Source organism: Saccostrea cucullata, unplaced genomic scaffold (genome assembly GCF_032062105.1).
Source record: "Saccostrea cucullata isolate Sc308-1 unplaced genomic scaffold, CSIRO_AGI_Scuc_v1 ctg1514, whole genome shotgun sequence".
NCBI lineage: Eukaryota > Metazoa > Mollusca > Bivalvia > Ostreida > Ostreidae > Saccostrea > Saccostrea cuccullata.
The window spans coordinates 123,682-138,184 of NW_026919947.1; the positions used below are offsets into that span (position 1 = coordinate 123,682).

Below are 14,503 nucleotides of genomic sequence, written 5' to 3' on the forward strand. Positions count from 1 at the left end.
TAGTTATATATATAATTGTATGGATTTTCATAAAACATTACTTATTTGGGAAAATAAAGAGAAGAACTCTAAAATTTTGGTTAAACTCGTGCTTTTCACTATAGAATCAACGGAAAACGGAAAAATAATTTTAAAACACGTACCCCCCTCCACCCATCCCCACCCCGACACAAAAATTCCTTTTTATAGGCAATATGGATTGTTATTTCACAAATTCAAACCAAAGCTTTTTTGTGTTTCAGGGGGGGGGGGGTGTCATATGTTTATAGACAAACTACGACAAAAATGCTTATTTTCCACCAATTTTAAAGAGATTTACAGCTGAAACATTATTTTGTATTAATTAATTTATTTTTTATTTATTTGCTCAAAACATACAAAAAGATATCAGGAACAATATACATTTATTGACTGAGTTCGAGGGCAACATGCGTTTTGTCGGACCCAAGATCCAAACTGTCTGCCTGAGGCCGTTAGGCCGAAGGCAGACAGTTTGGTTCGAGGGTCCGACAAAACGCATTTTGCCCGAGAACTCTGTCAATAAATGTTTTGTTATACCTTTCATTTTATTTTATATTTTTTGACATACATGTATTTTGTACTATATTCCGTAATGTAACATTAGATCTGTCACTGTTTAAAGCCAAAGAATGAAAATGAGATTAAGCTCCGCCCATTCTGTGACGTAAGCGGTCCAACATCTCTCCGAGCGGTCCAACATTTCACTCAGCGGTCCAACATCGATTTTTTTATGCCCGCTCAGCAAAACATTAAAAATGTTAGACTTTTTTCTGTACAGATTTGTATAGGAACAATTTTTTAAAGGTATAACAATTGATCATGTATATGGTGATACTTTACTTGAAAGTTCTATTTCAATGGTATATATCGTCTATAGCCCACCCCCCTTTTTCAAGAGCTGGATTAATGGATAATTTACTGTCTAGCGCTGGTATTAAGACAAATCGTTAATTTCTATTGAACTGTCCTTTGTATTAAACAAATTGCCATTTATATTAAATTAAATGGGTGCAAAATGTAGGCGGGAATCGAAAGTTAGCGTTTCTTTACAAGTTCCATTTTTATTGAAAAGCAGCTGTCATCAATGATATCAAAAAGTCTTGACTAATTTATCGTGAGGAATGGTTGTGTATAAAGTTGAAAAGTCGTAAGGTGTTTTAGCTGAAGAGCTGGGTAGAATACCATTTAGTATATTAATAAAGTCTAGAATGACTGGTTACTGGCAAATTGTACTCTATTTTGTATAAGTTTAGTTTAAAGGTTTTGTCCATTCCAAAACCTAATGAAAATTAAAAATATTTTACTTGATTGTAATATAGAAATACACCTAATGTGGAATGGTCAGTATGTTGATAAATCATGCAAAAGTGGCGTGTAAGGCTGGAATTTTGATGAAATAAATTCTCCAACATGCCTTAATTATAGAATGTACAAGTGTCATTTTGCTTTTAAAAATTATCTAAACATGTTACCAAATGTTTACGTTTTTATTTATGTAAATTTCGTTGAATCAGTAATAAGAAGGATATGGAGATAACGAACAGTATTCAATATCAAAGTCCATAAACAATACAAAATATATAGTAGCAAAGTTGCCAACTGAAGCTGACAGATTTTGTATCATTAATAGATCTGAGGGACGATGCAACCTCTGCATTAATAACGAACTTGGTGATGAGTTTTATTATGTTTTTAAGTGTCCTCTTTTTAATATTGAAAGACAGAAATTTATATCTAGCAATATTTACATGAACGTAAACATGATACATATATATTTTAATGATTTGATGAATACTTCTGATATAATTAAACTATTAGATTTAACTAAGTTTTGTTAAACTGCTTTAATTTATTTCATATATGACCTTCCTACATTGTCAAAAATATAAACATTATTTTTTTTAAAAATATTTTGACATCCGTCAGTACTGTCCATATTAAATATCTTTTTGTTGTTCATTATGTTAACTCTTTACAGGTTGGTTGTTCAATTGTTTAACTCTTGTTGTGCTAACATACCCCATGTGTGGGCTTTATTAAAATAAAAACAGTTTTAAGTTTCACAACCAAGGAACGTATGCTTGATAAAATTAATACTGAAAGAAAGACTGTGGTTGATTTAAAACTATTTTTTTACATTAATAGGAATAAATTTTAATGCTTTCTTGGGGTTAATAAGGTAAGCAAAATTATCCTGTCACTTCTTTTCTTAAAAAAAAAACAGAACAAAAAAGTTAAAAATTGTTCATTCAACAAACAAAGGCATTAACTTAGAGGTGTCTTTTTGAAAATTAGATATAAGTCATTTGAAAAAATAAACTGCACAAGAGACACATTACATGTACTGTGTAAAAAACATTATGCCATATTAAAAGCTTTACTTGATACGAAGCACAGGCGCCTTGTTAATTTATAATCAGTGTACACAGCTATCAAGTTTTAGCATCAATAGAGTGAGATAAAACGATAGTTTTAATTGTAACTAACTTTGGACAGATAGCGTATCAACCATCTATGTGTCTTTTTTGTTTTTATTTTTTCTATTCCAAGTAAAAAAGATAATCGGGTCTTATCATTTTTCGCTCGTAATTCTCCGCCTGGTAAATATTTCTTAAGTCCTGTTATGCATATTTACTTTACAAATTCCGTGGACTTCATCTGCCTATTCCGACTTAAATTTATCCACATCTTTTAACAGAAAAGATGATAAGATGAAATACATGAATATGAAAATATACCTTACAATTAGTATGAAAAACTTCAGTACATTTGACGTAATGATAGACGGTATTTGCATTGTCATTGAACTTACCGAGTGATAACTTTTAACGAAACTGTTGATATTCATGTCTCATCAATTTGTTTGACAATAACTTACAGAAAGTATGTGCTGTTCTCAAGTGTTCCTTCCAGTAAAACGTTTTCAAAGTCTCCGCTGCAAAAGGGCTCTTTATACATTATATTATACAAAGCTCATTTGTATATATATTATTGTTTTGTGCCATGTTTTATAAATGTTTATCTATTAAAATGCAGGTGTCCTTAATCTACAATGACAACAATCCAAGATGTCGTACGATGTGATATTTGCAAGCAAGAACCACTTCAGCACTTCTGAAATAGTTGTGAGATTCGTTTGTGCAATAATTGCGTCGTCAACCAGTTCAGGGTCGATAGAAGGGCATACCATAGTACAGTACAAATATAGAGATGTCAGGAATAAACGGCCTAAGGTGTGCCTCAAACATCCAATTATGAAAAAATATATTGCAATGGACGTCTTGAGCAAATTTGTGTTAATGGTTAAGACGAAAGAGCGTGTATGCTATCATGGAACAGTTTGTAAATTTCCTGAAAAAAAAAAAACTGGAATACATATAGTGTGTTTATATATGTGCGTGATAGGTGCGTGTGTGTATGTGTAAGGGGTGTTAAAACGGTGTGCCTGTAAGGGAAGAGGGTGTGTACATTTTGTAGATGTAATTCAAAATTTAGAATAGATTATTTTGTTATTATTGAAAATTCATTGTGACGTAAATACAATTAAGGGGGCAGACAGGGGTTTCTATTGCGCAATATTCGCGCATCATAGTAAAATGAAGCATATCTTATAGCATTTTTTCACTAATTTGAAATGAAATAACAACTAAAAAATTATCCGTTAAAAGAATAAATCAAAATCTAACATAACTGATTTTCAAAACGATTTTTCATCTGATAGGTTTATTGACGTCTTAATGGTGTGTTTTTGACGTTATGATAACGTGAAGCTCTCAAAGAAGGGGTAATAAAAATTCTATAAAAGAAAAAAAGTCATGGATATATGCTCTTGAAATTCAAAACGTAGATATTTGAGAATCTCCCCATCATTTTTTTTTAATTTTTCGTATAAATCTTTTGTATTTGTCATATTTCATAGTACTCTATAACAACAGAAAATGTCAATTTTTGGCATTTTTAAATGCTCCCTCTGGAAACATGACGGGAGAATTTGTGTTTGTCACATATAATGTTCATTATAGTATATCTCATAATATATTGTAGCTTGAGGAAAAAATATATTGTAGTATTTGTATAATTTGCTGTAAAGTGCGAAAAAATTACCACTTTCCCATATAATCCTATAGTAATTAAATGTACCTGTATTTAATTGAGACAGTCCCTTAAAACTACCTGGACGGTAGATTTTCCCTAAACTTGGCATGTGCACTGACGTCAGTGTAAGTTATATATGGTATAAAAATATAAAGAGTTTCTCTAATGTAGTTTCCACACAATAAAACCCAAGTCTGCTCCCTTAATTATGAGGACCTAAGATCACGTACTAATTTAAAAAGTCCTTAATTTGGGGAACCCTGATCTATCAACCTACTTCGTAAATCATAAATATTACGCTTTCGATAGGCTAATATATATATTGAGTTAATATCTCAATTGATCAAATGTTATACGAAAACAAAGAATACACGGTTGGAAGAGAGTTTCATTTACGTCCAGCATTCCATAACAATTTCTTTAAAAAATGATGCTTTGTTTATAATATATAGAAATTAAATTTTGGCCGCAAACTTTTTTAATCTTTCTAAAGGTAGCTTACGATTTATTGCATCTCTTGACTTAGTAGATCTAAAATATGAAAAATGTTGATACATTAATGTCCTTTCAATTTATGGTTTCTTGACTTTGAACAACAAAATGAAACAATGAAAAAAATTCTATTTTGATGTTTCATGTTCTATATAGAGTTTTAGACAATGAAGTTTTCATCCAAATTACATGAGTACATCTATTCATACAATGGATATACAAAACACCAGAAACACTGAGTATATATCTATACATATGTACAATCTATGGGAAATGCTCTGAGTAAACCTATACTATCTATAATTCAGCACAACGACCATTTTGTGAAAAGTTTAGAAAAAGCCAAAGACAAAAGTCTTGAGAAGAATAACAAGAGTTTAGAGAAAGATAAACCGTGGTCTTGTTCACAAAGTACATATAAAAATCCACTGAAAATGGCAGACTGTCAGATGTGTGGAAGTGAAAAATCCCACAGGAAACACTTTGATCCAAATCTCATCACTCCTCTAAGACAACCAAGCTTCCTGATGGAGGATATCCGAAAAATCGAGGAAAACGAGGCCCTGGAACTATGGCAACACATCACTTTGTTCTGTAGACAGGTAGGTGTCTAGTAACACATTAGTTAGTTCTGTAGACAGGTGACTAGTAACACAGCGCTTTGTTCTATAGACAGGTAGATGACTAGTAACACATCACTTTGTTCTGTAGACAGTTGACTAGTAACACATCACTTTGTTCTGTAGACATGTGACTAGTAACACATCACGTTATTCTATAGACAGGTAGGTGACTAGTAACACATCACAATTTGTTCTGTAGACATGTGACTAGTAACACATCACTTTGTTCTGTAGACATGTGACTTTTACAACTTCAATATTGATGTTTTTCACATTATGAATTAAGCAGCATGGACAAAAAAATACTTATTTTCTCCCTCGTAAACTCCTCCGAAAATAAATCTTTTCTTGACTAGTTTGAAAAACAACAACAAATAGTTTAGGTTAGGTGCGTTCGTTACAAGATCGCATTTATATTCAACAATCAAACTTTTAATGACTAATATATAACACACATTTATATCAAATGACACCAACATCGACAAAAACATAACTGTACACGTATATCATGATTAAATACAATGCATTGCATAGTTCTTAGGGTGGGGATGGGAAGGGAAATGTATGTCCTTGTAATCTTGTAACGAACTTCGCAATGACCAAAAACACGCCTGGAACACTATTTATAGTAAGCGCCAAATCACTCGTGCATGCAAAAATTACTATGAATAGATCGGACATTTCCGTAAAACGAAACTCAAAAACGTAAAGAAATTCATATATAAAAGGTTGAATGCTTAAAGTATAAAATTTTCCACTAGTATACAGGTATATGTATGAATCTAGCTTTCCGGAAGATTCCTTATTGAGTTAATGATATCCATGTTCATAAAAGGAAGGGATTCTAATTACCAATATTATACCATGTATACAGAAAATCTATACATGCAGCATGAAACTTATCACATAGAAAATGTATTGACAATTCTAATACACAAGTCAACTGTTAAAAATGTCAACTGATATAAAATAATTATTGGACTGAACCACAACTAGTCATTATGTTTGCTAAATGTTACTGTTGATAGAGACTACCTGGGATGAAATATGACCATCTGTAGCCATTCACTGAAATCTCTCTAAGTATGATACAGATATAATCTCTATTGTCCCATTATCAACAAAGTAAAGTCACATGTAATTGATATTTACTATAAGTCATTCATACCCTTGGGAAATTTTAAGATCGAATGTTTTTATGGCAAACAAACACAGAATATTTGCTTTATAAACAGCCCCATTGCTTTTGACATCATCATTTTGAAATGGTAGGTATAATAATCATTTAAACTTCAAAAAGTCATTATTGTATGAGACATAGCCGACAATATCTCAATTGATTAGATGTTATACGGATTACACTAGAAGAGAGAAGCATTAAAATATGTCTAGCTTTCTTTAAAAAATGATGCTTTGTTTATTATAAATATTATTGAATTTTTGGCAGCTAGTTCATATTCTTTTATTGTATCATTGAAAGGTAGCTTCAGATTTTTTATTTTTATCTTTATTTTTATTTTTTGCATCATCTGAAATAGGAAAGATGTGGATACATTTTGTTTTTCAAACTTTTGTTTAATTTTTGACTTTGAACGAAAAAAGGACAACAACAGAAATTTCTCTATTTAAATATTTTATGCTCAATGAATTTTAGGCAATGAAGTTTTCCTCCAAAGCTCATGTGTTTATATATCTATTCATTAACAAAACATCAAAAACCATCAGGAACACTGAGTATATATCTATACATATGTACAATCTAAGAGAAATGCTCTGAGTAAACCTATACTATATATAATTCAGCACAACGACCATTTTGTGGATGATTTCTTTCCTCCCATTCCATATTCTGTCTTTATCAATGAGGACAAACCCTTCACAAAGACCCCCATACAATGGCTACGCCCGACGGAAATCGCCACATCTTAACGAGGAGACGAGAAGGTCAAATGGGCAGTGTGTAGGACACCCCTACCAGACGACATCTCTCAGGGACTTCTAGGAAATGGCTGGTTAGTACAGATTTAATGATTGGTTATTTATCTCTCAGGGATTTCTGGGAAACTGCTAGTTAGTACAGTGTTAGAGATTAGTTATTTATCTCTCATGGACTTTTTGGAAATGCTCGTTAGCTCGGAGACATCTGGCAGAAATATCAACAAGGTGCATGTTATGTTATTGTTTAATCCATAAACAATATTTTTAATTTTTCTATCAAACTTTATCAATTTTGCTTTCTTTAACTCGTGCTCAATTCAAGTTGAAACATGATTACTGTAAACCAACTTTTATTCGCGACGACTTAAAACTAGTTCATGACGACTAAATTTGGCGACTAAGCCCTTTTTTGGGAGTTGAACTATGTTCAATCTCCCATTGGCATCATGTATTTAACATGCGCAGTAATTTGCATTAATTATATAGTGCCGCAAGCGAGGCTACTGTGTAGGCTGATTTACTCCTATGATATTCAACAGAAAACATGCATAAACATTCGCCACAAATAGTTCATGTAATTTTCTCCTGAATTGATATAATTTTCATATTATAAGTAAATGTAATGATAAAGTAATCGTATTTTGAATATTAGATTTCGTTAAATGTAAAACTAAATTATAGAAAACCTCGAAAGTTTTTCGTAATGGAACTCATTTTTAGTGTAGCGTCCTACAATGAAAGAGATACGAACGACAACTTTACATACTGACGGCAAGCGATGAATCTAATCTTCTCGACGCCCGACGGTCACGGATTTTTAGCAATTTCTTTTTTACCGGTGCACAGAATTTATTTAAACTTTTCATGAACATTTTCTTGGTTTAAATGAAGTCATTAATGCATAAAAAAACCTTAGGAAACTTGCGTATTCATTATTAAATCAGGAATATCACCTGCCAAAAGCGGTAAATCTAGTACTATGTTATAAATGTCAAAACCAAAAACGAACACCGCTGTTTTCGTAAAATAGCGATTAAAAACAACAAAATGAAGTATATTTTTTTTTAATAAAAGGAAAACCTCATTTTCATACCAGATAATTTGTACGCACACAAACTCTCACATATGCCACTGTTTTTTTTATGTTTGGTCAATATATATTTGTTTTTAACTTGGAATTGCATTTTTCTTCACAATATTAAAAAAGTGTTGTAAAGAATGAACTTTCGTACGACTTACTTAAGGACTTTCCCGATTCTAAAATTAGATATACAGAGACTCTCTTCCCGCCAGCCCGTGCAGAACTTTGCTTATTGTATTGTTATATATTTGTACTTGCTTGCTTATAGTGTAATTACAGAATACATTCTAAAGTAAGTAAAAGTGTATTTTTTCTATATTGGCGTCGCCGGTAACAGAACTAAACGCTCGTTGACTGATAACTTGTGAGTTAGTTCAAATTTCGTGCGTAGTCACTGTAGAATTTTGAGCAGGTTTCACGATTTAATATTGTGAAAATTGCTTGTTACTTCAGAGGTTCTACAACAGCTGAAAACGAAATAAGCAGTATATTTTGAATTAATTTGCAATGTTTACATTTTTCACACGATAAACTTGCACTCGTGAAAAATTATCGTCGACAATTTGTCATTGTTATTTATGGCAATAACATATTGTTGAAGTGTATGTGCTAGGACTTTCAGGAATCCCCGGAAAGTATTATTTTTGAATTGTGTGAAAATTTGTGTATTCAAAATGGCAACTGGCAATGAAAATGGTGAGAAAACAAAGGTGAAAATCAATTATGCAAATGTAGAAGAATTGAAAACATTACCATCAGTGGGTGAAGCAACAGCTCAAAACATTGTGTATTTCAGAGCTGTTAATGGTAACATCACACCTGAAAATTTGGTCACCATTAAATTTGTAAAAGAGAGCAAAGAATTGTCACAAATGATAGATTTTGAACCGAATTCAAGTTTGGTAAAAAGTGATGATGGTGATGTGGAGAACGAAACAATTGAAACTGAGTCCTCACCAGTACATGAACCAGAACAAACAAAACAAATTATTGACAATGTTGAAAACTTACTGAATGCAAAAAATGAAATAGCAAATGAAAAATTAGGTGTTAAGAAAGACATTCAGCCTGTACCTGGGGTAAAATTAGAAACACTTGACCTTGAACAAGCCCAGCTTATTGGTCTTCAAGTTGATAAATCAAAGGGTGCTGTCCTGAAAAACAAAGGTAAGCCTGTGTCAAGTCAACCAACTACTGGTCACCTTGTAACAAGCCAACCTAGTACATTTAATTTACCTGTGTTAAGTCAACCTTCATCAGGTCATGGTCAGTCAATAGTAGGTCAACCTTCATTAGGTCAGCCTATTCCAGCTCAAGGTATGCAAGGCTTGTCTATGTCACAGCAGCCTATGCAAGGTCAATCAAAATATAGTCAAACTATGTCATGTCAACCAATGTCAACTCAAATAGGTCAGCCTATCCCAGCTCAAGGTATGCAAGGCTTGTCTATGTCACAGCAGCCTATGCAAGGTCAATCAATATACAGTCAAACTATATCGTGTCAACCAATGTCCACTCAAATGACACCTGGTCAACCTATTTTTGCACAACCAATGTCGACCCACTCAGTGCAAGGTCAACCTTTACATGGTCAACCTATCAGTACCCAAACAATGTCCACCCCCTCAGCACAAGGTCAACCTTTATTAGGTCAACCTATGCAGAATACATATGCAGACAAGAACATGCAAGGTCACATGTACATGCAGGGTCAGCCTATTCCAAGTCACCCTGTTCAAGGATCTTTATGGTCGGGTCAACCAACATTGTTTCAATCCAGTCAAGGTGGGATTATGCCATATCAGTATACCGTACCCATGGCAACTCCACACAGTCCTCAAGGTATGTTTCCATCTCAATACCCTAATGTACCATATCAGGCAATGAACCAGCAGTATTCTCCATCTATACCTCCAGTGTCACAAGTATATGCTAACCCATGGATGCCATTTGGTGGGATGCCGTTTTCGGTGCCCCCACCAAGCATTCCACAAGTAAGTCAGTTTCAAGGTTATGGTTACCCATGGCAACAAAATCCAGGTAATCAAATGCAACCAAACCTTGGGAACATGGTACAACAAAATCCGGGTAATCAAGGGCAACAATACTGTGGTAATATGGTGCAACAGACTCAAGAAAATAATCAGCAGCCTCCAACAGGTAATCAGTTATTGCAAACGCAACCTCAAATAAATAATCAACAACCTATCAATCCAGGTCAGCAAATGACGGTTAACCAACCTGCTCCAATAGTAAATCAACCTGTGGCACCCCAGAGAAACAGAGGAGGACAGAATCGTCAGGTAGATGATAACGCTCCCAAGGGACTGAAGTATGATGGAAAAGATAATTGGTTAGGATTTAAGCACAAATTCATGAGATATTACCAAGTAAAGAACTGGACTCCAGAAATCGCAAAGGATTATTTGTGTTGGTGCCTCGAAGGTAAAGCCAGTGAATTCTATGCTTCAATTGTAGCCAGAAATCAAGCTATTGGTTTTCCAGAAATCCTTAACAAGTTGGAGAAAAGGTTTGGTGGAGTACCATTACCAGACACAGCACACAAGTACAATTAGCAAACTCTAAACAGAAGCCTAGGGAATCTATAGAGGACTGGGCAGACAGAGTCATGCGATTGTCTATACGTGCTTTCCCTGAGTTACCAGAAGAGTACATGTACCAACAAGCTGTGAAAAGAATTTGTCATGGATGTGTTGATAAGGAAGCAGGTCAGTATGTCGTGAATCTAAATTTAGATTCCGTAGAACAAGTTATAGATAAAATCAAAAGCTTCCAGTTCAATCATCAGAGCATCTATGACAAGCCTAAAAAAGAGGTACGTGAGATATACATTTCTTCAGACCATGCAAGTTCAAGTGAAGATGAGATGTCTACTGTCAAAGTAAGAAGATCAAAACAACTAAAGCCTTCTAGTAATGAAGAAAAACAGAAAGTGGATACCCAGCTGAACGAACTCTCAAAGCACATGGGTGATATCAAGGATGGCATTTTCACATTAGTCCGTCATCTAGAGAAAATACAACCACAGTCGACAAACGTCTCATCAAAGAAACCAGTGAGAAGTAGATCCCCATCACCCAATAATGGTAGATGTTTCCACTGCAATGGTCTAGGACACTTTGCGAAAGACTGTCCACAGAAGAATACAGAAAACAAACCTGCTAAACATGTATCCTTTTCGTCAACTTTAAACGAGAAGGGATCAGGCCAGTAGGCCTTAACCTGGTCCATAGGGATGACGGCCTGCAGTACACAGAAACGCCCTTAATCATTCGACAGCTGAAATCAAAGTCATCAATTATGATTCCCGTAACTATACATGGAATTGCTGTTGAAGGAATTATAGATACAGCTTCAGAAGTTACCATCATATCTGACAAGGTATACAATTCATTACCAGATAGACCAGGCGTGGTGAAGAATATTACCTTGCATGCTGCTGGAAGAGATATGTCCATGGAAGGATATTTGATTGAACCTACAACTGTAGAAATGAAAGGACTTCAATTCAATGAAAACGTATATGTTGCTCCTATTGAGGATGCCATGCTTATTGGATTGGATTTCATGTCGAAGTACCAAGTTGAAATTGACATGAAACAGAGTTTATTTTGTGTACAAGATCAAAGAATTCCTTTTATTGAAAATAAGGGTAACTCTGTCCAAGCTATTAATCAGGTAAGAATTGCTAGACGTACTGTAATTCCAACAAGGTCTGTCTTAAGGATACAATGTAGTACAGATCATCCCTTAGAATCAGCTTGCTATCTTATAGAACCTGACGTCAAATTATTACTTGCTCCTCATGTATGTATCGTGGGTGCAAGTGTTCCTATGATGTCATTTGTCAACTTGTCTGATAGTAAAATAACGCTGTTTAGGAATCAGAAGGTTGGTATGGTTTATGAGATAGATGAGATATTTCCAGTTGGAGTGAGTGACCAGAAAGATACTTTTCAAACAGCACAGATAAAAACTACAGAAAATAAAGAACTCCCGGAATACCTAGAAGGCATGTATCAAAGTTCCTGTTCAGAGTTGAATGAAATGCAGCAATGTGAATTGAAAAAATTATTGATACAGTTTGCTGATGTTTTTTCTGCTCACGAATTTGACTTGGGCAATTTTACAGCTATTGAACATGCTATTGATACAGGGGATCCAAACCCAATTAAACAGAAGTTCAGAAGAACACCTACTTCCTTTGAAGGAGAAGAAGAGAAACATCTAGAGAAGATGCTGAAAGCTGATGTAATAGAACCGTCTATGTCAGAATGGGCATCTTCTCCTGTGCTGGTGCGAAAAAGAGATGGTAGTGTGAGATGGTGTGTGGATTACAGGGCACTGAACAAAGTGACAAAAAAAGATGTCTTTCCTCTGCCTCTCATTGAAGAATTCATTGATACTTTAACAGGCAACATGTGGTTTTCAAAACTGGATGCCACTTGGGGCTATTGGCAAATTAAGGTAAAAGACGATGACAAATGCAAAACAGCATTCACTACCAAATATGGATTATTTCAGTTTAAACGCATGAGTTTTGGGTTAACAAATGCGCCAAGTACCTTCTCAAGAGTAATGAATTTAGTTCTTAGAGGGTTAAACTGGAAAATAGTTCTGGCCTTTCTGGACGATGTATTGGTTTTAGGAAGAAGCTTCCAAGATCATTTACAAAATTTAGCTGAAGTGCTCCAAAGGTTTAGAGAATATGGAATCAAGTAAAAGGCAAAGAAGTGCGACCTGTTCAGAACAGAAGTGGAGTATCTTGGTCGAACTGTAGGACGAGATGGTATGAAAATAAGCACGCATTTTCTAAATACCATGGAAAAGTGGCAAGTTCCTAAGTGTACAAAAGATGTAGAGCGTTTTTGCGGATTTGCCAACTATCATCGCAATTTTATTAAAGATTTTGCAGAAATTTCTAGACCACTTTACAGTCTTACAGGAAAAAACAAGTTTCATTGGAATCAAGAGCATCAGGATGCCTTTGAGATGTTAAAATCAGCTCTCTGTAGTGCTCCTGTACTTACCATACCAACGAAAAATGGCAGATTCATTTTAGATACCGATGCTTCTGAATTTGCAATTGGGGCTGAGTTACTTCAAATACAGAATGGTGAAGAAAGATGCATATCATATTGTAGTTTTTCATTAACACCAGAGCAGCGTAGATATTGTACCACAAGAAAAGAACTTCTAGCAGTTGTGCGATTTACCAGACATTTCCGGCATTATCTACTGGGACGCAATTTTGACCTGCGTACTGACCATAGCAGCCTCCAATGGCTAATGAACTTTAAGAATCCTATGGGGCAGCTGGCCAGATGGTTAGAAGAATTAAGTCAGTACTGGATGGTTATACATCATCGTCCTGGGAGTAAACACCATACTGCCGATTTCTTGTCCCGGCTACAGGACTTGGACACTTGTCATGAATACAGGCATGCTGTAAAACTAGAGGAACTACCATGTGGAGGATGTTCTTATTGCAGGAAGAAACATCAAGAATGGGGCAAGTTTATTGATTCTGTCGATAATGCTGTTCCATTAGCGAATACGTCAATAAAAGTACAACAGGTCAAAGCAATGCCTACTCTCGCATGTTGGTTAAATGGATATACTTGGAGAGAGGTTGGTGAAGCGCAGCATAAGGATAAGGACCTCAAGTTAATTCTCAATTGGCTTGCAAAACAAGAAGTGCCTAACGAAGACGAGCTTTTCCTCAGTAGCCCAGCCACAAAACATTATTGGACTAACAAAGAATTGTTCTTCTTAAGTAAAGAGGATATTTTGTGGAAAAGAGATGAGAATACTGGAGCCAAACTTTTAGTGGTACCCATAGCCTTAAAGGAGGAAATATTGAGTTTATCTCATGATTTACCTTCATCTGGACATCAAGGCCAAGATAGAACCTATAACAGATGTAAACAAAGGTTTTACTGGTACAATATGTTAACAGATGTTAGAAAGTTTGTTGTGTCTTGTTCTACCTGTAGTAGAAACAAGAAACCGAACATGAAAGCTAGGTGGAAATTGACATCATACCATGCTAGTGCACCAATGGAACGTGTACACTTAGATTTTATGGGACCATTTCCGCTTACTTCTAAGCAGAATGTTTACATATTGATGATGGTGGACCAGTTTACGAAATGGGTAGAATGTGTGCCATTACCAAATCAATCAGCTGAGGAAACGGCAAGGGCAGCAATCAACCACTTTTTCTGTCGTT

General features: G+C 34.7%; 1 protein-coding gene across 1 annotated transcript in view; it reads left to right on the plus strand.

The window, feature by feature from the left end:
* The first annotated feature begins 3,089 nt into the window (after positions 1–3,089).
* Positions 3,090–14,503, plus strand: part of LOC134240749 (calpain-15-like) — a 29,367-nt gene continuing 17,953 nt past the window's right edge. Inside the window, 3 exon segments of the mRNA XM_062722834.1 lie at positions 3,090–3,254; positions 4,917–5,210; positions 7,035–7,243. Of these exon segments, the coding sequence (XP_062578818.1) occupies positions 3,090–3,254; positions 4,917–5,210; positions 7,035–7,243 (668 nt within the window).